The 25,944-nt window shown below is 45.4% G+C and overlaps 1 protein-coding gene across 18 annotated transcripts in view; it reads left to right on the top strand.

The window, feature by feature from the left end:
- Positions 1-226: 226 nt before the first annotated feature.
- LOC148010212 (calcineurin B-like protein 1) overlaps positions 227-25,944 on the top strand; it is a 40,185-nt gene continuing 14,467 nt past the window's right edge. Inside the window, exons 1-6 of one of the 18 annotated variants that reach the window (XM_087672614.1) lie at positions 229-536; positions 835-965; positions 14,875-14,929; positions 15,014-15,162; positions 15,254-15,336; positions 15,403-15,462. In XM_087672614.1, coding sequence (XP_087528740.1) covers positions 15,084-15,162; positions 15,254-15,336; positions 15,403-15,462 — 222 coding nt within the window. In that variant the 5' untranslated portion in view covers positions 229-536; positions 835-965; positions 14,875-14,929; positions 15,014-15,083. Of the gene's footprint in view, positions 537-834; positions 966-14,806; positions 14,930-15,013; positions 15,163-15,253; positions 15,337-15,402; positions 15,463-25,944 lie in introns of those variants that run through there. The other 17 variants (XM_087672605.1, XM_087672607.1, XM_087672609.1 and 14 more) reach the window with 17 other exon arrangements.

Here is a 25,944-nt window from a genome sequence, read left to right as displayed (position 1 = left end):
AAAGTGACAAGGACATGGAACGAGGCTACTCGAGTGATGCAAAAGTCACGATAACAATGATTGAATGACAATAGGCTTTCAAGGTATGTGCCATTTGAAACAAGGGAATGTGACAGCGGATTCATGGAATTCAAGGGCAAACCCAATGAAGAGCAAAACATGTGTAAAAAGAGTCACTACCCAGCTATTATGGGGCAACATGGAAAAGACATGAGAAAAAAGCTATATGGATCATGGCAACATTGAAAAGTCATGAATGTGAGAGAGAGAGAGAAAGAGACTCCTTTGCGTTTTTTGTTAGTAGCTGCCACCTCTCCCCTCTCCCCCCACGACAAGCATCGCGCTATGTCGACTTTACCAGACCCGACCGGCACCCTTTCCTTCTGCAGTTCAGCACGCACTCTCGCCATCGCCAACCTGGCCTCCATCAACAAACCAAAAGACAGACAGCTATTGTGATCCCTCTCTCCATCCACAAGGTTCCTCTTCACTGGCCCCCTGATTGCCAGCCAGCTGCTCTCGCAACGCACGAGTAAGTAAGTAGTCCTACTCGCTTTTGTTTTTGCATCTCATTACATTTGATCCGTTCATGAGCAAGAAATCCTCTGAAATTGTGTGAATTCCTCTGATAATTTGTGCATCCGTGTTCCAATGTCTTCTCTCTTGAGAATTCATGGCCCTCCAATGGCAACACACAGCAGCCTGACAACATTGACCAACTATGTGAATGTGTGGCTTATGTCCGCTGTCTTGACCCTACACTGGAATATGTGGTCAATTGCTCTCATAATTCTGTGAATCCGTGTTCTAATGTCTGCTCCCTTGACAATCCAGGGCCTCTGCACTGGCTACAATATGGCAGCCAGACAACACTGACAATGACGGGAATCTGTGGTTTATGTCCCGGCTGTCTTGATGATGCTTGTCTATGTCCTCGTTTTGGGGCCCTACACGGGCAACATGTGGTAGTCACACTAGACTAGTCTCAATATTTCAATGTGTAGCCTTATTTGAAATTTAGCATGAATTTGGCTATGGCTGATGCGATCTTTGAGTTCAGTATCTTGTGTTGTTCGCCGGGACATAACCTCCTTTTCTGGTGGTCTGTATATGTGGTTATCTCTTTATTGAAGTCATGCAATCCATCACTGCCTTGCCTATTTTTAAAGAGCAAGATATCAAGCTCATAATTCCTCTGGAATGATCAGCAGCTGTGAACTTAAGGTACACTAGGTCAAGTCAATTTACATAAAAAACAGGAGTAGTTCCTATTTGATAACAATTAGGGTGCAAATTTGATCTTTAGCTTCCTCATTTATCTTTAGCAGGGCCAGTGGGGGCACCCTTTTGTGGGCTGTTGTTGGGAAGCCAAGCTTACAGAAAATTTCACAGACAAGTGGTTTGTGATTTTAAGGATGGCCGAAATGATTGGAGGCCAGCTTGGGTTTCAAGCGTGCTATTTGAAATTTGTATTACAATCAGGGATTTGTTCAACCTAAGACTGGGTTTCCCTCCCTCTGTGAAAGGAAACGACAAATTAAACATATTCTAAAAGGGGCAAAACCTTAATGGTTTCCTGGAAAGATTCGCATATGAAGTGGGGAAGAACTCTGTATCCCAGTCAAGGGATGTGCAACAAGCTGCCAGTGTCTGCTTGTGGCTGCACATTTTCTGAGTGCTCAGTACATATGACAATGCTTTTCACGCATATGGGTCAGATTGTGTTGGGTGTTTCACATGTTTAGTATTCTCAAGGGTTTCTTGACTTTATGAGCTAAACGCTATGAGCTGTAAACTCTACAGTGTTGAGGCCCTCAGGCTATGGTGGATTCACTTGACAACCTGCTGGACAAGACTGTAACGTTCCCTTCATTGAAAGGGAACTTCTGATTCACTGCAACATCTTGTTATGGTATCGTGGGCTTTCATCAGGTGTATGCATCTCATTAGCTGATAAGGACCTGAACACTTTCCTCTTGTCCTAATAGCAGATTTCACTCTGCCAGTGCATCCCTGTAAACAATCACCGCTGCCAGCAAATTTGCATCCATTGACCTGTATTTGGCATGCAAAACATAGTTTTATCCAGTCAAGGACTGCTGTCCCTGTATTCCAGGCAATCAAAGCTCATTGCTGGAGATGTTCGTGCTCTGTTTGTCTCGGCTGTTCGGAGGTTCAATGTGCATTTTGTTACTGCTGGACATGCATCTCATCAGCTGATAAGGACCTGAACCCTCTTCTCGTGTCCTAATGGCAGATTGCACCCTGCTGTCGGTGTATCCCTGTAACACAATCACTTTGTTGCCAGCAATATCCATTAACCTATATTTGGCATTGAAAAGATAGTTTCATCCAGCCAAGGACTGTTTTGGCTGTCTTCCAGGTGATTCAAGTTTCATTGCTGGAGAGCTTTGTGTTGTTCGTAGGGAAGAAAGCAGGCTGTTGTGTTTGTTTGGGCTCTTTGGATGTCCAATGTGTGCATCTGCTGCCACCGGACTTTTGATGGTGGCATCTTAGAACCTAGAGCGAATATGTCACAGCCACCTTTCTCTCTATGTACCATTGGGACTTCCCGAACTGAAAGGACTTAACTCATGAGGAGAGCTGGTCCTCTGGAGTTTGCATGAATGAGCCTATTGCAGGCAACATAAATTAATTTCAGAAATGGTAGATTTTGTAGATACATGGTGCGGGGTTGTGTCAAATGGTGGATAGTTCGTGGGATACCATCCAAGCTGGTGTAGAGATGTGTGATCCCTCTAGTATGGAGGTGACCAGCAAGCCTGCCACTTCCTTTGATTGCAAAAGGTGGCCACCCCTAGAGGTGCTTTGCATCAATAGGAGTTGAGAGAAAGGGCAAGCCAAGCCCTAGCAGGGGCAAGAACTGTAAGCTTTCTAGAGACTAGGAAAAGTGGAGACGAAATGATGTTGCTTCTAGTGTGACGAGGTGAAACCAGCCTTCCTCTTTGGATAGGGTGGTAAAACCTAATCAAGCACTTAATTACAACAATTAATAGTTTAGCATAAGCTGAAATGCACACATTACCTTAACAATCTTGGACAATAGACACCTGGTTGGCCCCAAAATTGGCGCCCCTTTCAGCATTTCTTTAACTTTGATTGCTAATGGATAGTGTACAAGTTGAGATTCCACAATCTTCTTTGCTGATCCAAAAGCCCCTTGCTGTACATACAATCAACAAGCAATTTGGGCCAATTGCCCCCTGATTTTTACCCAGGACTTGTACAAATGGAACCGCCAACTGGCTAAATGCTACCCTGATTTACAATGGATGGGCTGAGATCCAAAATCCTTGTCAATTCTATGTATTTTAGGTGTTGATTTGAGTGTATGATGCCTTCTCCTATTGGCATGGGTCCCAAGGTGGCTGTCAAACCCTAATTTTTATAGAAATTTAGGAATTACAGCAGAAATTTTCCTGCTATCCACAAAATTTGGCTGAGATTTGTTGAGAATGGTTGAGAAGTGCCGAGATCTTTTGAGAAATTATAGGAGAAGGTGAGAGAAAGCCAAGATGAGAGGGAAATCTGATTTTCTTCGCAAGAAAACCCTAAACACCCTCGCTTGCCGAGGCCCTCACATGGTTGTTTTCTGTAGCAAATTGTTGTTCTTTGATCAGAAAATGAACTAGTAGCTCCCCCTCTCTCTTTCTCAGGCTGTAAACTAACTGAATGGTTGAGACCCAATCCCCAAAAACGTTTTCTTAGTTTGCATGGGCATTTTTGCCAACAAGTGGTAGTCTTCTAAACCCATTTTTCAGCATTGTCTAGCCATTTAGTTAATTTTCAAGATTAAATAATATTGAAAATTATTTTAGCCCTTTTGACCCTGCCGAAAATTAAACGTGTCCATCCATAATTAAATTGCCAGGGCCATTTGCAACCTGGTGTGGTCCCAACCTTGCGCATTTGATTAATAACTTAATCAAATGTTATCGGTGAGATTAAAGCATCTCAAAATTTCACGTCCTTGTGACAAACCTCCCCCTTGAAAACCTTGCAATCGTCCTCGATTGTAGTGTATTGTGAAAAAAGAAAGAAGCATATTGCACTGGAAGTTTCATAAAGCATCATAGTCACAACATTAGCCATTGTTGTCTAACCATGCCACATACCCTAAACCTTGCTGAAAATTTTAGTTAGCATAAACATGAAATAAATCTGAAATACAGGCCAAAACTGTTGCTAGAAATACATTAGATGCATCCATAACTCATGTTTCTCAACTGTTCAGATTTCACAATTATAGTAAAGCATATTCTCAACATAAACCATGGTTGAAACTATCAATGGCATTTACTAACATGCTGTTGTCCATGGAACCAGCGGTAAAAGATTGAAAATTGAGCATAATCTGATCATAAACTGATTGCTTGCTGATTTGAGAACTGATCACAAAGTACTGCAAATGTGACCCCAAATTGATCACAAATTGATTGCAAAAACTGATCAGTAACTAATGCAAAAAGTGATTCCAAAAGTGACTATAAATGGTTCTCAAACTGATAAAAAATTGACCTGAAATTGATTAGAAATTGATCTCAAAACTGAGGCAAAAGCTCATACCCAACTGATCATGAATTGATCCCAAATTGATGCAAAAGTATATTTTTAGAGCTGCGGTAACAACCATATTCATTTGAATACATCTCATAGTGACTAGTACACTCAATAGTGACTTCATGGTAGACATACTATCAACGTAGTACCTTGGATGCATGCTTAATACATCCAAGATCCACTAGATACGAGAGTTGTCCACAACTGAAGGAGTGGAAATGCTACCTCTCCCCTTGTGTGTTAGATAATACTCTGCTGAACGTGATTGAGCGCGAATTGAAGTCGACTCTAATCGAAAGGCATATAGGTAAAGTTGCAACAATTGAGGATGATCTGCCAAGTCATCCTCTTTCATCCATTTTGTATCCATTGGTGAATAATTTTGAAACATCACCAAGTATCTCCTGGAAACTTTGGCTCTAACCTTTTTTTTCTTATGTTGCAAGATCTGCTCAGGTACCAAAATCTCATCCAGCTCCTCAACCTCAGGTTGAGTTTCAATAGACATATCCTCTAGCACATCACCACGAAAAGGCCTCAATAAATTGACATGAAAGACATTGTGTATTTGCCAATGTGGAGGTAATCTCAGCCAATATGCCACATCACTGATCCTTTTTAGTATCTGGAAGGGCCAATAGTATCTCATACTTAACTTCGGATATAATCTCTCTCTTCCTTTCATCTTTTTCAGCCTTGCCTTTTCAAAATACAACCATATATAATCACCCTTTTTGCAAATTGCAAAGCATGCCTATAGCGGTCATCTGTCTTCTTTTGCTTTTCCTAAGATCTCTAAAGTGCATACTTCATCTTTGGATAGGCTGTATCCAAGTTTTCCACATAACACTCAGCCTCAAAGATCTTATCCTTAGTTTGCAAGATAGGTGGTATCTTCTTGTCACCCTCAATTACCTCAAAATGGAGCTTCGCTAGTGAAACTATGTATTGTATTGTTGTAAAGAAACTCAACTAAGGGCAAATTCTACTCCCACTGTGTCTTGTGGTTTGAGACATAGCACCTCAAAAGATCTAACATTGTGGAAATTACTTTCTTAGACTGACCATTTGTTTGCGGATGGAAGGATGATGAGAATTTCAGCGTGGTACCTATGTTCTCAAACAACCCCTTCCAAAATAAATTGGTCATTTAAGAGTCTTGATTATTGACGGTCAACTTTGGCATACCATGATACTTAAAGATATGTTGCAGAAACTGTGAGAGTGCGCAACAGAAGAACACGAACACAGAGGAGGAGAGAGAGAAAGCAGGAAATGAAGGAAGAAAATCTGCACTGACTGAAATGAAATGCTGAATACACCAAAGTGGACTGATCAGTCCCTGCACGCAGCCCGGAGCGTCAGTGAGGGCACCAGAATGGACTGGCAGCAATGGCAGCACCAATGCCGGAGTGGGAGAGGAGGGAGAGTGTGCTGAATCTGCAGAAGAATGTGAGAGAATGACTGGGGGGGGCTGCTATAAATAGCCCAAGCCAGAAAAACTGGCCGACCTGCCCAAATATGGGCCGACTGCACACAAAAAGGCCCATTTTGGGCTGAGTGACACCCGAGAAGGGAATGCAGACAAAATCAGCAAACAGAAAACTGACAGAGCTCCTCTGTCTTCTGCCAGACTCTGACAGGAGCTCACAACCAGGAGATGACAGACTGAGAATGAAAATAGAGCAGGCTAACACAAGTGTGCCATATGATCAATCTTTATTTTCTTCCTCACCGGAATGAAATGGGCGTGTTTGCTAAACTTGCTAATGATAGTCCATATTCCATCATTCCATGTAGGTGTCCTAGGAAGCTCAAAAATAAATCTTAATGCTTTGCCAAGGTCTATCAAGAGGCAAGGGTTGCAACAAGCCCAACATCTTTTGCCTATCATGCTTTACCTTCTAACAGATGATGCATGCCTTGACAAATTGCTCTACATCATGCCTCAAAGCTAGCTAATAAAAGAAATGCTCCATTGTCTTGATTGTGGCATCAATACCTCTATGTCTTGCATATGGAGGAGCATGACTTTCAGTGATAACTCTAGGCCTCAACTGCTTCGTGATACACAATCGTCCATGCATCATCAAAATTCCATCTCTTAACACAAAATGCTCATGCCTTTGACCATTGCATAGCTGATCATAAACATTAGCAAAATCCGAATCCGTAACATATTACTCTTTCATGGTATCCAACTCGGTGTAATAAACCATGCTGCAATTGAAATTTGTGGCTTATGTGACAATGCATTAGCCACAACATTCTTTTTACTATCAATATGTACAATTTGAAAATGAAATATAGAGAGAAAATTCGCCCATCTCATATGCTTCTTTGACAACTTTGTCTATGTCAAAAAGTATCTCAAAGTCGGATGATGTGTTTGCACTATAAAATTAGCCCCCAATAAATAATGTTTCCATGTAGAGAGTGCATCAATTACAGCCAAGAGCTCGTTCTCATAGACCTGCAAATTCTTCTTTGCAGCTTGGAGATTTTGGCTCTCATAAGCCATAACATGGCCATCCTACATAATAATAACTCTAATGTTATTACCATAAGCATCACATTGAACCACAAATAACTTTCTTAGATCAGCCAATACAAGCACAAGATCTTAAGTCATCTTATTCTTCAACTTTTCCAATGCTGTCCATCTAAATGGCACACCCTTCTTCTGCAAGGCATGCAATGGAGATGAAATTTCAGCAAACCCGCATATATACTTCTTGTAGTAAGAACATAAACCCAAGAAGCTGCAGATCTCATGCACATTTCTCAAAGGTGGCCATGATCGTAAAGAACAAAAAGGAGAAGAGGTGGGCTGAATTAGCTGTTTTCCTAATAGCTCATTCACCTGACTCATAATCTCCTATTGGGACTCCATTGACTCTATAGATTGGCTACTTTCAGGGATAGGGTCTATGCTATGATCTTTAGGCTGTTTAGACAGTAGTTGCCTTGGAAGTGACTGAGAGAAGCAATCCGCATACATTTTCAGAAATAACATGTGATTTTTCTCTAACTTAGACATGTTTCCAATCTTCTTACTATCGTCTTTATCCTTAGTAAAAACCAAGTACGTTGAAAGATAATTTTTCATTACTTTAGAAATAGCAGTTGTAGATACAATAGGGATAGATTGTCCTTTCAACTTTACATCAAGTGTGAGTGTCTTTTCCTTACGTTGAATAGGGATATCTTTTGCATGAGAATCAACCATTGCATGCATACGGTGATATCATGGCATACCAAGCAATATATCATAACCCTCAAGTGGAGCAATGAAGAACTCTTTGTTGTCCATATATCCCTATATATGCAATTGAAGCTTTTCAATGAGTGGTGTGACAGGGTCTACATGGCCTTTACATGCCATTCCAACTTTTCCCATGGGTCCCATTTCATCCTCTCTAATGCCTAGAGGGCTATCATGTCAATAGAGATAAAGTTGGCTTGTGTACCATTATCAAAGAAAATCAATGTATGCTGATCCTTAATTTTGCTCCATGCTCTCCACAACTTAGTAGCATCATCATTGGGTTGACCACTAACATTGGGCTCCAATCCCATTAATATTTTGGGCTTCTTTCCCTTAAGATCTCCCTAATTTTCTGATTTTCCAACTTGCTGCCTATTGAGACAATCTCTTGCAATGTGACTCTTGATCACAAATGAAGCATTTATTTGCAGCCATCAATTTCCTACGTTTCGCCAATGTTTTCGAGTCCTTTTTTGGTCTCTTTTTAAGCTGATTTTCAGATCTTCCCCTTTTCTTAGTCTTAAACAACTTTTTATTTGGCTTCTCCCCACTCTCTAGGAAGCTTGAATTCTTCCCATGCAGCAAAGTATCTGATGTAGCAGCAATCTCTATGAGCTGAGACATGCTAGTCACGGTGGATTTAGTGCAAAAATCCTTGATTCCTTTGGGCAGCCCACAAACATATTTTTCTACTTGCTCATGAAGGGATACGGGGCGATAAGAAGTGATAGGTAGCAATGCATCCCAAAACTTCTTATTATATTACTTTCCTTTTTGCTCTTTAACACATATACCCATGACTTTCTACTGAAATCATCAATAAAAGTGACAAAGTATTGTGCACCCTCATATGAAATAATAGGCATAGTGTACACATTAGAGTGTACTAAATCAAGAGCATTGGACTTTGTAACAACACCAAAGTAATAAGGAGACTTCACACATGTTTTCCATATATGCAATCATTACAAAAATCGAGACTAGAGCCTTTTACATCAAATCTCCCTAAAGAGGAGAGAATCTGAAGGCCCTTTTGGCTCATACGGCCAAGTCTTTTGTGCCAAAGTTCCATTTGTAAATGAACTTTAGCCACAACCAAGAACTTGCCAAGTAATGCTTTTCAATGCAAATAGTACAAAGTCCTCTTTTTGCTGCCTTTAAGAATCAGCATAGAGCCCTTGTGGACCTTCCAGAATTCACCACCAAAGGTAGTAAAATACCTCCTTGCATCAAGCTACCCAATTGACAGTAGACTTTTCTTTATGTCAAGTATATATCTGACATCTTGTAAAATTAGCTCTTGGCCGTTTTCAAGAACCAAGTGAATGGTACCTACACCCTCTATCTCTCATGCATAGTTGTTGCCCAAGTAAACCTTGCCTAGGCAGCCTGTAGTGTATTCAGAAAATGACTCCAAGGAGGGAATAACATGAAAAGAGGCACCGTTGTCCACTATCCATGATTGGGACCAGCCCATCATAAGCTCTTCAATGATCACACTAGATGGAACATTTGCCTTTGTAACTTCTTTTGAGAAAGAGCTATCAGCATCTTACTTGTCATCCTTCTTTTTATTTTCCTGTTGTTTCTTTCTTTCTTGGTCTTTCTTGTAATACTAGCACTTGGGCTTTTTATGCCCTTTCTTTCCACACCGATAGCAAGTAACTGTTAGAGGTTGTCACTTCCTGGACAGTGCATCAGGCAGGACACATCATCTCCACGTTAGCAGCCACATCAGCAGTCGGACTGGCAGCAGTAGTCAGACAATTCAGGTGTAGTTGGATAGATTTATGTTAGTTTGCTGCATTTAATGCAATCGACATGGTCATTTTTGGCCTTTTCTTTTTTGCTATTTATAGTAGTCTTGTCCAACACTTGATCACTTGTATCTGATAGAGACAGCCTGCTGGGGACAGACAGCACGCGGGCTGACGAAGATTGAGGTCCTCAAGGTGGAGACATACGTAGATATTCTCTCTGCACCCGTGTATTTCTGCATTCCCATACAACATTCTTCACTGCAGATTTTCTGCGTTTCACTGTCTCCTCTCTCTCTCTCTCTTCTCTCTATGTTCACTCTCTTTGAGTCTTGGTCCCACGCTTCTGCATCATTGCACTCTGACATGGTATTAGAGCAGTGAAATCAGACTGACAGAGTCAAGAACCTATCTGAAGAAGAGATTTCAGCGCGACACAAGGCCGCGTTTCCACATTTGAGGGTGAGTGGGAGGGCTGCACATCGGAACAAGGCTGAAGTGAGCTTGGGCGTGCGGGAAAGGAGTCCAGTTGGTGAATTTGCTGTAGGTTGTTGCTGTTTGAAGGGTAGGGAGGCTGCGTTTTCGGCCTTCCATTGCAGATTTTATCTTTTCATCGCCTTCGGTGGTTGAAGAAGGTTCGGGAAGCGGAGGAAAGAGCCCTAGTAGGCTGCGTCTTCACAGTCAGAGGGGGCTGCTTTTGCGTTTGTGCAGGCAGCACTGCAGGTCAAAATGTCTACAGAGATCGACTTGGAGTTCCAGGCGATCATGGACCGGAAGGTGCCTGTCCTCTCGGCTCTTCCATCGGATTAGAAGCTTGATGGTGATAATTACCACATCTGGCGCGTGATGATGTTGGCCATTTTGGAGTCTCATGATTTGGCGGAGCTTGTGATGGAGGAGATTAACCAGCCCTCGGTGAGAGATGAGTTCAAACTCTCTTCCAATGCTTGTCCGGAGTTGACCAAGGTCTAGTCTCATTGGGACAAACTGAATGCCCGGATTGGTTCTTTTCTTTTTCTGTCTTGTACTGCAGCCGTGATAGCTTACATCGAGCACTTGACGGTGACTCGAGAGATATGGCTGGAGCTCGACCAGATGTATAACCGGATGACCCTGATGAAGAGAGTTTCTTTGGAGGTGCAGATGCAGACCTTGTCCGTGAATAAGTCTTCTTCGCTTCGGGAATACATCAATAAGCTTCGGCAGCTTCAGATGCAGGTTCAAAATGTGGGGAAGCCTATTTCCTCCGAATACATGGCGATCATTTTATTGTCCTAGTTGCTGCCACGATTCGGTACTTTTTATTTTGCTTTTATTGTATCATAGAGGGAGTCGACTCTTCGATGGGAAGAGTTGATTCCTATGGTCTTGGACCAAGAGGAACAATTGAAGGGACAGAAGGCTTTCAAATCAGAGGCATTGGTTGGACAAGCCTCTCAGAAGAAGGGGAAGGACCGAAAGAAGAAGAAGGAGGACAACAAATCCAAGAAGGACAAGGAGAAGGAATCGACTTGCCATATTTGTGGTAAGACCGGTCATTGGAAGAAGGATTGCCCCGACAAGGACCAGAAGGACACCAAGAAGGACCTGAAGGATTTTGGAGCGGTGGCTGCACCCTCATTAGCTGCTTTTCTATACTTAGTGGTCATTGTGGACTCTTACCCAAGACTTCTGATGCTGTGATGACAACTCCCCAGGCTCGAGAGTGGATTGTGGACAGTGGTGCTTCACGGCACATGACTCCTTCTCCTGTTGGTCTTGCCCATTTGCGACCTTTGCGTGGGTAGATTCTCATTGGAGACAACTCTTCCTTGTCTATTGTTGCGCGGGGTGAGATGCAGTTGATTCCAGATGGACATGGTGGTACCCACACTTCCGAGGTGTTGCATGTGCTAGGTTTAGGGTATCATTTGCTTTCGGTCCATAAGATTTGTTCTCTTGGTCTCTTGGTGGAGTTTGATAGTGATGCTGTTCGAGTTCTTTATCGTGGATCGAGGAAGGTTCTCTCTTCAGGGTATAAGGAGAATGGCATTTACAAATTGAAGTCTTCTATAGCTCTTACCTCTCTTCTCCTTATCTCTCACACACAGTTCAAGCTATGGCATGCTCGATTTGGCCACCTGAACTATGAGTACCTTCACAAGGTGTGGCGAGGATCGTTTGTCCGAGGTTTGCCGGACATAGTGGTGAGCCAACAGCCATGCCTCTCGTGCATTCGTAGGAAACTGCATCGGGATGCGATTCCCCACAAAGCTTCGGGGTGGTCTACTTCACCTATGGAGCTTGTATCTACGGATCTTTGTGGCTCAATGAGGACCGAGTCCTTGAAGGGGAGCTTGTACTTCATGTTGATTGTAGATGACCATAGCAGGATGACATGGACCTATTTCTTGATGTTGAAGTTCGAGGCTTTCTCCCACTTCAAGGATTAGCTTCTCTTCGAGGAGAACTGATTTGGCCGGAGACTAAAGACATTGCAATCAGATAAGCGTAGTAAATTTGTGTCTAATGAGTTTGCTTGTTTTTGTGCAGATAGGGGTTTTCACGAGGAGTTTGCCAATACCAACACTCCTTAAGAGAATGGCATTTTGGAGCAGAAGAACCGAAGTGTGATTGAGATGGCATGCACCATGATGGAGCACCGACAAAATACCTCATTTTCTGTGGGCCGAGGCAGTGGCTATGGCAATTCACATCCTCAATCGATCTCCCACTTCAGCCGTTGACAAGATGACACCCTTTGAGGCTTACTTTGGGATTAAGCTTGATGTCTCTTATTTCAGGATCTTTTGGTGTGATGCCTATGTGCACATCCCGAAGACACAGTGTGACAAGTTTGAGATGGCTTCCTGACGACAAGTTTTTGTTGGGTACAGCTTCCTGTCCCAAGGTTATCGGTTGTTTGATTCTGTCAAGCGGGATGTCTACACGAGTCGAGATGTGCAGTTCGTGGAAGTTCCGGCCACAGAGGGGGGTGAGGAGCACCCTGTCCTTGGAGATCGAGGGGAGAGTTGGGCTCCTGAGACAGTTCCTTTGGAGCCAGAGCCTCTTGATGGAGATTCTTCTTCTGATTCAGAGTCATCCCTTCCACCGGCCACCCCAGTGGAGCTTCTGCCGGTGGATGTACTGGAGTCTTCAGCAAATGGAGAGCGTTGAGGAGAGATCCGACCTCCTCCCCGTTGGGCCCGTGACACACTCCGAGATTCAGGGATCGAGGGGGTCCCTGAGGAGTGGGAACCGCAGGACGGACTGTGGAGGTCATGGAGGAACCAGGCACATTCTACAGAGCTTGTATGCTCTAACTATTGTTTGATGACCCTTGTTATGGAGGATCAAGAGCCCACTTCCGTGCAGGAGGCTTTGTAGTCTAACCATTGGCAGAAAGCTATGGAAGCTGAGTTGGAGGCTATTGAGAGGAATGGCATTTGGTCCCTTGTGCCTTGTCCCTCTCACAAGAAGGTGATTGGTGTCAAGTGGGTCTTCAAGACCAAGTACCTTAGCGATGGTTCTTTCGACAAGCACAAGGCTCGCCTTGTTGCTAAAGGTTTTGCTCAGTGCCCAGGCATTGACTTTCATGATACTTTTGCCCCCACTGCTTTGTTGTAAACCCTAAATCTCTGCAGAAATTAGGGTTTGACAGCCACCTTAGCTCCTGTGCCAATTGTTGAAGGCATCGTACATTGAATTCAGCACCTGAAATTTGTTTAATTGTCGAGGAATTCAGATGCCAGCCCATTCATTGTGATTTGGGGTGGCATTTGGCCAGTTGGTGGTTCCATTTGTGCAAGTCCTGGGTGAAATATTAAGGGGCAATCGGTCTGAATTGATTGCTAATTAATGCTACAACAAAAGGGGCTTTTGGAACATCAAAGGAGACTGCGAATCTCAGCTTGTACTCATTCCATTAGCAATCAAGTTAAAGAAATACCAAAATGGGTGCCAATTTTTGGGCTAACAGGGTGTCCAATGTCTAAGATTATTAAGGTAAATTGTGCATTTCAATATATGTTTATTTGCTAGCTGTTGTAATTAAGTGCTTAATCAAGGAATTACCACTCTCTCCAGAAGGAAGGTTGGTTTCAATGAGCCTTTGGAAGGGCGGATTGTATGTGATGGAGTTGATCGTGTACTTGTGTCACATGAAGCAAGAATGACTAGATAGTATCCTTCAGCTCAAACTTTATATGTTGTCCATAGAGGGTAACGACATGCATGGTCAAGGGAGCCTTGTACAACATCTAAAGCTTTGCCCGTATCCTTGAAGTTGTCCTGCAGGAGGTGGCTGCTGGAAGAACCTCTTTAGAGATATAGCAAAGAAGAGTAGAATATGGATGGGCATCATTGGGATGCCATGTGAGCACAGCTTCTTCGTATAGCACTCTATGTTAAGTAATTAGGGCCGTGAAGTTTGCCATTAGTAGAACAACAGGGGGGAGCCATCGTGGAGGGGAGAGGAAGAGAAAATACAGCAAAAAAAAGAAGTACAGTGAAAGCACATCACAGGCTGCACTAAACGGAGTTCACACGTAGTGTCAAAGGTAATTGATCACGAAATCTGCAAAAATTGGGAAGAATCAGCCTATCAAAGACAGATAGAGGCTGAAAACCTTGTTGCCCAGCCTTTAGGAGCCCAGGAGGCTGAAAATACAAATGCTGCAGCTTGCAGGTTAACAACGCAGACAAAGAAGCATTAAATGCTGTCATCAGTATTAAGAGAATGCAGAAAATCAGTAAACGCAGGCACATAGTGGAAGCACACGGGTGGACAGAGCCATCTTTGTGTTAGTTTGTTTGAAATTAAAGAAGTTTCTGTTCTTCTCTTGGTCTTGTTTTTTCTGCATGTGTTTGGCTTTTGCTCTGTCAGTCTCGGCATGCTTGCTGTAGTGTTTGCAAGCATGGACTGGTGTATTTTAGCCTTTTTCAACTTTCAAATGTCAAAGGGTTAGTTGAGTGGTTTGGCTAAGCAGGTTTTGTGCTCTTATCCATGTAATCATTCATCGTATTGGACAATAAAAGCCTTCAAGCATAGCTGTATTTGTGTGTGGAAAAACTTCCTAGAACCCAAGTAGCATTCCCACATTTTTATTGTAAGACAACTGATGTTGTGCTAGTTTGGGTTTAGCAATAAGCACTTGTGAATAAAATGTTAGGGTAGACAACATAATTAAGTGAATTTGAAGGTCTTCTTGTGCAAATGCAGCTGTCTTAGTGATCCCTTTTGTATGTTTCACTCAAGGATAGTGAGCATGGCAGAGCAGTTTTTTGCAGATAAAGAAGGAAAAGAACTTGACAGCTGTTCTTTTCAGATTACCATGAGACACTGGTATTGTTACAGCATGACTTAGCATCATGAATGTTATGCGGATGCATCATTTGACGCTTGTAACAGTTTGGTCCTTGTAACCAGAAATTGACTAATCAACAAGGCATATGCTACAAATAGCTGAGGAATTCTGGAGTATGCTTTTATCTCTTACATGGGTTGCTTTGAATCCAAACTCAGACATCGTTCGTCAGGTTATGCAAATCCGATAGGTCTTGCAGCAGAGACCTCATGTAAGTTTCAGGATACAGCTAAGATGTCAGTGATTTCTTTGTTTACACTCATAGACGTACTCAAATATTTTTTTGGATCTTGTTATTGTAGTTGGTGTCAATGAGATTGAGGCCTTGTATGAACTTTTCAAGCAGATGAGCAGCTCTTTGGTGAATGATCGTGTTTTACATAAGGTACTCTACTTTCTTAGGGTTATCTATCATGCAATCTACTTTGGATGCTGACACAGTTCCTTTCAGGAAGAGTTCCGCCTGGCTTTATTCAAAAACAAGAAAAAAGAGAACTTCTTTGCAGATAGGGTACGCCATACTTGCTGTGTTTTGTTTCATTTCTTTTCTGAAATTGTCAGTTTTGACATGTCCATTGTCCAATAATGTAGGCTGCAAGTTTTGATGCTAGATTCATGTAGGCAGCAAGTTTTGATATTGGATCATTATTTGTGTGTCTATTGTGTCTATAACACAGCTGATAGTAGAAAGATAGTAGAATGATGACTTTGATATGTTTGAAACAAAATAGAAGAAATCACAATGAAAAGACAATGACTAAGAGCCTGAAGGAACTTTTTCTATCTTTGATGGTCCACATCCTTCTTGTTGGAAATCCAATCCACACGTCTAAACGATCCTCTGGTGTTGAGATGGATTTGAATCTGCAAGGAAGTTTCCAACGAATGGTTGAGGCTCCAGGTCCTCAATCACTTAAGTTTTTGGTAGGCCAATTGTGGAAATTTTCCAATTAAGGGCCTAGTGGCACAAACAAGTGAGCTGGGTGACCTCTTGGGAAGGGGAGGTATGAGGGCCGCGATCCCATTTCTAACATGGGATTAGAGCCCATAACGAGGGTTTGTTGGAAATGCAATCTATACTTCTAAAGAAAACATTGATGTTGAGATGGTTATAAATCCTAGCCTTGTAAGGAAGTTTCCAACAAATGGGAAGGTTCAAGATCCTCCATCACTTAGATAGTTAGGTCAGTTGTTGAACCCTTCCAACTAAGCCATTGTGACACAAATGAGTGAAAAAAAGTGTGGGAGATTTGGCAAATGTTGGAGCTGCAAGGAGAATGGAGAATGCACAGACAGAGAGAGAGAGAGAGAGAGAGAGAGAGAGAGAGAGAGAGAGAGAGAGATTATGGTCATGATGCTGCTCTGTGCACACTCCTGCCTGGCACCCCCCACCTGAAGCTCTAAGGTCATACTGCTGTGGGACCTGCAGCCCATCTCTGGAATATCCTGCAGGCTGCCCAACTACCTGTACACTGGTCTGTCCTTGCAGGTGTACACACACACACACACACAGAGTTCAACCCAGCTCCCATCTCCTTTCCTGCTCCACTGCTGGCTTTTCGCCCTCCTCCCATCTGGCCCTGCATCACTATACTCAGCAGTAAGCCCTCTTATCAGGGCTGTGCAGGTTGTGCACATCTATGATTTGTCAGGGTGAGGAAGATAGGGGAAGCCTGCGAGGATACTGCAGCGATTCATGAGCAGCAGGCCTGCTGTCATTTCTACAGGCAATTCACAGACAGCACAGAGAGAGAGAGAGAGAGAGAGAGAGAGAGAGAGAGAGAGAGAGAGAGAGAGAGATGTCATTAACGTTACATAAGGCCAATGTGGCCTATGAGACAAAATCCAGAGTACATCCATCCATGTCTAATGTCCTCTCATCAGTAAGGTAAAGATAACATTACAAATAAGTGGGTGGCCTATGAAACAATACTGAAAATAACTATACAATGGGACTATACCAGGGTTGAACCATGTGTAGTGTTGTTCCATCGATAGTAAAGAAAAGGAAAGGAAAGGAGAACCAAATCTGATAGAGCCATGGCCTGTAAGGTGTCTAGCGGGGTGGCTCTGTCTCTGCTAGGCTGGTAGTGTTAGTAGGGTGGTCGGCTCTGTAGAAGAAGTCTGTCACTGTTATCTGTGTGTGTCCCTCTGGATGAGTTGGCCTCTTGTCTCGCAGTAGTGCAGTTCGGCGCCTCTCGAGCTCCAGGAGGACAAGACCTAGGCATCTTTGGTCCTCGTACTCCAGTGCATGACGAAGGGGTCCAAATCCATCACGGAAGAGGCAGTGGTACCGTCCTCGTATGTCATAGTATACTGTGCATTTCCATATGTAGTGCTCCTCCGTCTCAAGCTCTCGATCACAAAGCTGGCAAGTCCTATCCTCTGCTAAGGTATTTGCCCATCTGCCTGTCTCCATCTGAAGCCTATGTGAGGAGGTGCGAATCTGTCTGATAGCAACCTGTACGCTATGGGAGAGATGGGTGTCCATATATGCTGGCCGAATAGTGAAACCTGTTAGCCTGCTCTTCTTCAGTCTCAGTCTGTCATCTCCTGGTTGTGAGCTCCTGTCAGAGTCTGACAGGAGACAGAGGAGCTCTGTCAGGACAGTTTTGTGGCTGCTCTAGGCAGCATACAGTCCTGGGTTTGTTCCAGCCCAAACTGGGCTGTTTTTGCCCTGACTGCCCATTTTTCTGGGCAGTCGGACCAGATCTGGCCATAGTCGGCCAGATCTGGCCATAGTCGGCCAGATCTGGCTGGTCGGCCAAATCTGGCCAGGTCGGCCAGTTTGGCTGGTTGGCCAGTTTGCTGGCCTGGGGGCTATTTATATCAGCCCACCCAGTCAGTCCAGTATTGTTCTCTGCAGGTACAGCACTGCTCCCTCCGTCTCCGTCTCTGGCATTGGTGCTGCCTCTGCTTCCAGTCTGTCCTGGTTCCCTCACTGATGCTCCGGGCTACGTGCAGGGACTGTTCTGTCCATTCCAGTGTATTCAGCATTCATCTCAGTCAGTGCAGACTTTCTTCCTTCATTCTCTGCTTTCTCTCTCCTCTCCTCCGTGTTCGTGTTCTTCTTCCGTTGCGCACTCTCACATGGTATCATCGCCTGATTGAGAGCACGGAGGACGAGAGATATACCTTACTGCTGCTGCCAACAGATCCACACCAGCCAGGTGACTGCTTCAGGAGGCTGCCAACAGATCCATCACAGCCAGGCGACTGCATCAGGAGGCTGTTCAGCCTGCGTTTGCTGTCCACGCTGACTGCAGGGGCTGCCACGTCATCCAGAGACGCAGCAACCCTGCGTTTGCAGCTAGGCGGCCTCTCCTACGCTGGGCGACCTTCCTACAGGCTGCGTTTTGCTGCTCTGCAGGTCGCTTCCACCCCAGGCTGCTCCTTTCCTGCTGGCGACCTCTGTCCGGGCTGTTTCCTGGTGCTGGTGGTCTCTTTTCTGGTGTTCGACATCAGATCTCTTTGCGTTTTGCAGATCCAGGTGTTTGCAGGCACTCTCTGCCTGCGTCTTGGTGGTTGGTGACCACATTGCTGGTCCTATTTCGTCAGCGGCACAACTTTCTTTGGTATTTTGCAGATTGGAAGATGTCTTACCAGTTTTCAGGCTTTGAAGACTCAGAGGATGAGCTTCTCTCTCATCATTCCTCTGAGCGGAGGCGGGACTATTGTGAAGTTCGACATCAGGAAGACCCTCCTCGCACTCGTCCTTCTTCAGTCCATGCATCTCAGAGGGTTCCATCTACTGCGAAGGTCTCTTCCGTGAAGACTGCATCAGATGTGCGGATGCCTTCCTTGATTCCCTCTATCCAGGTGCCGATTCTCCCTTCCTTTCCGAAGGAAGACAAGTTGGATGGTTCCAACTACTCCCTATGGTCATGCAAGGTGGCTTGCATCCTTGATACCTTTGATCTGTGGGAGCTTGTTTCTTCGCCCATCGACCGACCCCCCGTGGATTCGTCCAATGGCACCTCTATGGACCGTGCAGCCTTATGGGATAGGCTCAACTCTCGAGCCCGTTCCTTTCTTTTTATGAGTCTCCATGATTCTGTTCTTGTACATGTTCACAGGTTAAAGACCGCGGCGGAAGTATGGACAAAGCTTGCGTCTTTGTATCAGCACAAGACATTTGCCCACAAGATTTCCCTGGAGAAGAAGTTGCGGATGCTCAGTCTTGATGGTTCTTCTTCCATGAATGAGCACATCACGAAGATGGAGGATATGCGAGGCGAGCTAGTCTCTCTTGGTCGTCTGATATCGTCTGAGGATATGGCGATGATTCTGTTGACTCAGCTGCCATCACCCCGTTATGATGTCTTTTACACCAGCCTCATCACTTCGAGGACCCGTGAGACCCTGATTTCCCTCCTCTTCACACTTTATGCCCTAGCTGCTTGCGGGGCAAGCAGCATCGGCAGCCTCACCCGCAGGTTGCTTCTAGGCGGGCTTCTACTCCGCTTGAGTTGGTTCATACCGACCTTTGCGGACCTATGGGCACGGCCTCCCTTGGGAAGGCCAAGTATTTGATGCTGATTGTGGACGACTTTAGTCGTTATGTGTGGCCTTATTTCTTGGAGTACAAGAGCGAGGCATACTCCCGTTTCTGTGAGTGGCAGGTGTTTGTGGAGACCCAAACAACTTCCAAGGTTCGTGGTGTTCGAGCTGATCACGGTGGAGAGTTCACTTCTCACCTTTTCTCTCAGTTTTGCAGGGATCATGGTATTCGGGTGGAGTATTCCCATCCGAACACACCATCAGAGAATGGTGTGGTGGAGCGTGCGAATCGGACCATGATTGAGATGGCCCGATCTATGCTGGAGCATAGGAGTCTTCCTCATTTCCTTTGGGGTGAGGCGGTGGCTACAGCGGTGCATATACGCAACCGCTCTCCGACTTCGGCATTACAGGACATGACTCCATATGAGGCTTTCTTTGGGAAGAAGCCTTCCGTGTCCCATTTTCGCATCTTTGGGTGCGATGCTTTTGTCCATGTGGACAAGAAGAAGAGGAAGACGAAGTTTGACTCTAAGTCGAGAAAGCTTATCTTCGTTGGTTATAGTACGACCACGAAGGGATATCGGCTCTACGACCCGACGACGCGGCAGGTTGAGGTGAGCAGGGATGTGATCTTTGATGAGGCTTCGGCCTCTGAGGATCCGATTGATGGTTCTATTTCAGATGTTTCTTCATCATCGACGGAAAACCCCCCCCCCTTCTCTCCCTTCACTTCCTTCCAAGATGCCTCTTAGCACCCCTCCTATTCCTCCTCCTTCGGCTTCCCTTTCCCCTTTGGTGGATGTCCCTTCGTCTTCTACGAGCTCTTCTACCGCCACTTCGGGATCTTCACGGGATATACAGCCTTCTTCAGATGCGGAGGATCTACCTTCACTCGGTGAGGGGGAGTCCCTCTCCGATTTGGGTGCTTTACAGGTTCCGGAGACCCCCCGGTCTCCCTCACAGCAGCAGGAGTCTCTCAGGATTCCTTTATGGTATCGTCGGCTCATGCAGGATTCAGGTGTTACTCACTTTCCTGCTTCTTCTACATGTCCACGTCGATCAGCCCGTTTACAGGCCCAGCGGGACAGTTCACTATGTGTGAACTATGCTCTTATGTCACAGATTCTTCAGGATTCCGAGCCTTCCACTGTGGAGGAGGCTCTTGCACAGGATATTTGGAGACAGGCTATGCAGGCCGAGCTCGATTCCATCGAGCGAAACCATACGTGGGAGCTTGTTCTGCGTCCCGTGAAACGGAAGGTGATTGGTGTGAAATGGGTCTTTAAGACCAAATATCTTGCAAATGGCTCCTTGGACAAGCATAAGGCTAGGCTTGTTGCCAAGGGTTTTGCTCAGCGTGCAGGGTTGGATTACTTTGAGACTTTTGCTCCTACAGCTAGGATGTCCACCATCCGAGTGCTTTTGGCTCTTGCTGCTCACCACCGTTGGCCTGTCTATCAAATGGACGTCAAGTCTGCTTTTCTGAATGGCGTTCTTGAGGAGGAGATTTATGTTTCATAGCCTCCTGGTTTTCTTGTGCAGGGGAAGGAGGATCATGTCTACAGGCTACGGAAGGCTCTTTATGGCCTAAAGCAGGCTCTTCGTGCTTGGTACCAGCGGATTGACCGCTTCTTTCTACAGAGTGGCTTTGTGCGCTCCACTTATGATCCCAACCTCTACTTACGGGTTGTGGATTCTCTTTCGGTGTTCCTCATCTTGTATGTGGATGATCTTATCATTACAGGGAGCGACACTCAGCAGGTGGAGCATATACGGTCCATTCTACAGCAGGAGTTTGACATGACGGATCTAGGGATCCTTTACTTCTTTCTAGGTCTGGAGATCTATCAGATGGCACAGGGCATTTTTATCTCGCAGCACAGGTACATCTCCGAGCTTTTTTCGGAGTTTGATATGGCTGAGTGTCGGCCTATCTCATGCCCTATGGACCCTGAGTCCAAGCTTTTGACAGCTGGAGTTCCTCTTACCGATCCCACCCGTTACAGGTGCCTTGTCGGCTCTCTTATCTGGCTGCTTCACACTCGGCCGGATATCTCTTTTGTGGTGGCTTTATTGTCTTCCTTTATGCAGACTCCTACCCAGGATCACTGGCAGGTGGCCTTGCGGGTTCTTCGCTATTTGCAGGGGACTCGATCCTTTGGGATCATGTATGGAGATGGGATTACCCTTTCTGGATGGAGTGATTCTGATTGGGCAGGTGACGTGGATTCGAGACGATTCACTACAGGTTATGCTTTCACCCTTGGTTCTGGTGCTGTCTCTTGGAGCAGCAAGAAGCAGCCTACTGTGGCACTTTCTTCTACAGAGGCTGAGTATCGGGCCCTATGTTCGACCGCTATGGAGGCAGTTTGGCTCCGTCGCTTACTCGCGGAGATTGGCTTTTCCCAGACCGGACCTACGGAGCTGCGCGTAGATAACCAGAGTGCTCTTGCTCTGGCCAAGAACTCGGTGTTTCATGCTCGTACGAAGCACATTGAGGTTCAGTATCACTATGTTCGAGAGCGGATTGTGGATTCGGAGCTGGTGGTGGTCTATTGTCCTACGGCGGCCAATGCAGTTGATCTCTTTACGAAGCCGTTGCCTCAGGCTTCTTTGCTTTGTCACATGCGTTTTTTTGGGTCTTTAGACTCTCCCAGGAGTTGAGAGGGGGTGTTAGCCTGCTCTTCTTCAGTCTCAGTCTGTCATCTCCTGGTTGTGAGCTCCTGTCAGAGTCTGACAGGAGACAGAGGAGATCTGTCAGGACAGTTTTGTGGCTGCTCTAGGCAGCATACAGTCCTGGGTTTGTTCCAGCCCAAACTGGGCTGTTTTTGCCCTGACTGCCCATTTTTCTGGGCAGTCGGACCAGATCTGGCCATAGTCGGCCAGATCTGGCTGGTCGGCCAAATCTGGCCAGGTCGGCCAGTTTGGCTGGTCGGCCAGTTTGCTGGCCTGGGGGCTATTTATATCAGCCCCCCCAGTCAGTCCAGTATTGTTCTCTGCAGGTACAGCACTGCTCCCTCCGTCTCCGTCTCCGGCATTGGTGCTGCCTCTGCTTCCAGTCTGTCCTGGTTCCCTCACTGACGCTCCGGGCTGCGTGTAGGGACTGTTCTGTCCATTCCAGTGTATTCAGGATTCATCTCAGTCAGTGCAGACTTTCTTCCTTCATTCTCTGCTTTCTCTCTCCTCTCCTCTGTGTTCGTGTTCTTCTTCCGCTGCGCACTCTCACAAAACCATCATCAGAGAGACACAAGAAATGACTCCTGTAGAACTCCATCCTCGATCCTAGAGGGAGTGGTGGGTGGATCCATGTCCTTGATGTCTCAATCCTCAAGATATCAGCTTTGATTACCTAGTTCAGCTCTGATCGGCTGAGAGAAAGTGTAGGGCAATCAAGGCTATAATCCAAAGGTGGAAGACGGTCAATATCCAAACCATGTAGGCTCATCCAAATAGCCATTTGTGAAAACCAACAGTTCTTCTCGCCTCCTGCTGCTAGTTGTCTAGATGAGGTTAGTGCCAATCTAGAGTATCTATGGCGTGGAAGTTCCTATAGTCTGTGCCAAAAGGTCACTGCCTTGAAGAGTGCCTCCGTAACTATAGGTGTTGCCTCTAGCTTTGCTCTGACAATGGGATGTGGGGTGGAGGGCTTACTTCTAATCATGCGTGCTATCATCATGATCAATGGCCTTTCTATGCTATCCCAACCATCATAATAATCCCTCTCTACTCCAATCTGATCAGTGAGTGGGCTAAGACACCTGTGGTACAAGCTGCAACCCTATACCTTTGCTCCATATAGTAATGTAGGTGTGACTAGGGTGTCAAACAACCAGAGTTTGGTGCAAGGCTCCTGGAATTGTATGTGAGCACATTGACTCTCGAGTGCCCCTAGTGCTACGTATCCACGTGCCAGACGTGCCTCTGATGCCCCTCTCAACGAAAAACGTGGGCCAGAGAAGGTGACTCCCAAATAGACATATTCCCTCACATGCTCCAGTATGTCACCCCCAAATGTGAACTGGTACATAGATCTAGTCACCCATGCTGCTGAAGTATTGAAGACCATGGTGGTCTTTCCAAGGTTCACTGTGAGGTCTTTATCTCTACAGAAGATGTGCAAAGCATCTAGATGGCACTGCAACCCCTCCGGTGAATTTGAAATGAGAACAATATCATGTTCATATAGTAATATCGGTATCAGCACCCATGCCAGGCTGGCTCTAGCTCCTCCTACTCAGTCTATGTAATCAGACACCATCTATGTATAGACCAAACAATGTGGGTGAAAGTGGACATCCTTGTTTCACTCCTATAGTACATTCAATCCTCTCTGATAGCCCCCCAGGTGCTTGTACATGACGTGTCACTGCCTCATATAATGCATAGACACCCCATCGTATACCCTTTCCTGTAATCTCTGCATGATGCGTGTACGAGGTATTGTATCAAAAGCTTTGCGAAAGTCTACAAAGCAACAATAGATATTCTTGTCTCGAGTTCTACCCTCCTCAATAATGGCTCTAAGTGTGAGAATATGGTCCAGCGTGGTATATCCTCGTCTGAAACCTGCCTGTCCTTGTGCTCTCTTGCCTTGCATTTCAGCCCACTTATTGAGTTCATGCTCCAATATAAATCCATATATCTTGGCCAAAGTATGACCGATCATGATAGATCCATATATCTTGGCCACAGAGAGAGAGAGAGAGAGAGAGAGGGAGAGAGAGAGAGAGAGAGAGAGAGGGTGCCTCGTGGATACAAGGACATTTGGTCGTCCATACAGGATAGTCTTCAAAGGTTCTTTCCTTTGCTTGTGTTACAGCCATTGGATCCTTGGCATGGCTGGAAGTTTGTGCTTCCTAATGATTTTGGGAAAAGGTCAACTAATCAGATATATTATCGGATGGTGGAAGTTAAGAGATGGGTCATGGGGAAAGTAAATAGGTTATGGCATCGTAGGGACAGTAAAAAGAAGTGGTGGTAAAGATTTATTCAGCTTTGGAAATCTAAGGTCCCGTATCAGGGAAAAGTGTTCATGTGGTGGTTGCTCATTGGGGGTCTTCCAATGGGAGAAGTGCTCTGTGCCTGAAAGATCTCTGCTGGGCGAAGTGTTTTCTGCACTACGTGTGATGAGACATTGCTTCACCTCTTTGTCTTGTGCCCTATTGCGTGATAGATCTGGAATTTCATTTCCTGTGTGTGGTCCTTGGTGACTTAGCACCACCTATCGGTTCGTTCGTGGATTATGGGAAATATGTCCTCTATGCACTCGTTGAGTTCAGATTCTTCCTGCCTATTTCATTTCCTTAGATGGACAGCCATGTGGCATATACGGTGTACTCGCAATGCCTTTATTTTTGATTCAGCATCGGGCATCCATGGGCATGTGGCCCGTGTGTGTGGAATAGTGTTATGGCAAATCCCCTCTATGATGTCAGCGGACCTGGTTCTTCCGGATATTGCTGCTCCTTGGCTGGCGATTGTTTGCTCTACTCCAGCTGTTCTTCTGTGTGATCTATTAGTACTGTTCATGTAATAGGTTGTTCTGAGAGGCTGCAGGCCTCATGTAAATATTTAGTCGCACAGAGAGTGAGAGAGACAAAGTATGCTAACCTGCTGGTTTGATGTAATAGAAAGTAAGAGATACAGAGAAGAATGTTGACCTGATGGTCTGATGTAAATATTCACTATCTAATTCAATTATCTTCACGAAAAAGAGAGAGAGAGAGAGAGAGAGAGAGAGAGAGAGAGAGGCTCCTATGCCTGCGGCCCCGCAGTACCTGCTGATCCTTCTTTGCAGAATCCCCTTCGCACTTATTCACGTTGCTGAGATAAGTCCTCTGAGGTGCCTATTGTCCAAGTTCCTACTACCACCAAGGACCCACCGACCCCCAAGCAGCAGCAGCCACAGCAATGTGCACATGATTCTCCAGCTCAGCTGGCTTTTGATGTGATTGGTCACATCATCATGCCATGGGATTCCATGTATCTAGGTTCTGTTGCCCACCTTGCAGAGGGCCTTCCTCCTTGCGAGCCGAGCATCAGAGGCCCAACCCCTTTGTGGTGCTAGAAGACTTCAGCGAAGGCCAGGCTCATGCAGCCAAATCGCGCCAGCACTCTTGATCCCTTCTTTTGGTCTGGTCCTGGGGTGCCTCTTGCACTCCTGTCTTTGTGTACCTTATGAATCCGTTGTATTTGGTTCCTATATGATGGCCTAGAGCCACTTTGTAATCTTGTATCTTGTACTTTTTTTCATAATTGATACAATTACCCATTACAAAGAGAGAGAGAGAGAGAGGCAGGTTGTGACAGACAGGTGCAGTCTAGGTGTGCAGTCTAGGACCTGTGGGGACACTGTGGTGTAGGTAGGGAACAGGCCACCATCAACCTAAAGCAGGGTGGTGACCTCCAGCAAGAAAGAGAGTGACCTGCAGACCTGTGTAATGCCTGCATGACCAGTGGGGCAGCAATCTGCAGGCAGATAGAAAGAAAA

This window comes from Lygodium microphyllum, chromosome 30 (assembly GCF_053477565.2).
Source record: "Lygodium microphyllum isolate KBCC chromosome 30, Lygodium_microphyllum_v1.1.10, whole genome shotgun sequence".
Lineage (NCBI taxonomy): Eukaryota > Viridiplantae > Streptophyta > Polypodiopsida > Schizaeales > Lygodiaceae > Lygodium > Lygodium microphyllum.
Note: the sequence above shows the minus strand (reverse complement) of the source record. Positions and strands in the feature narration are given on the sequence as shown.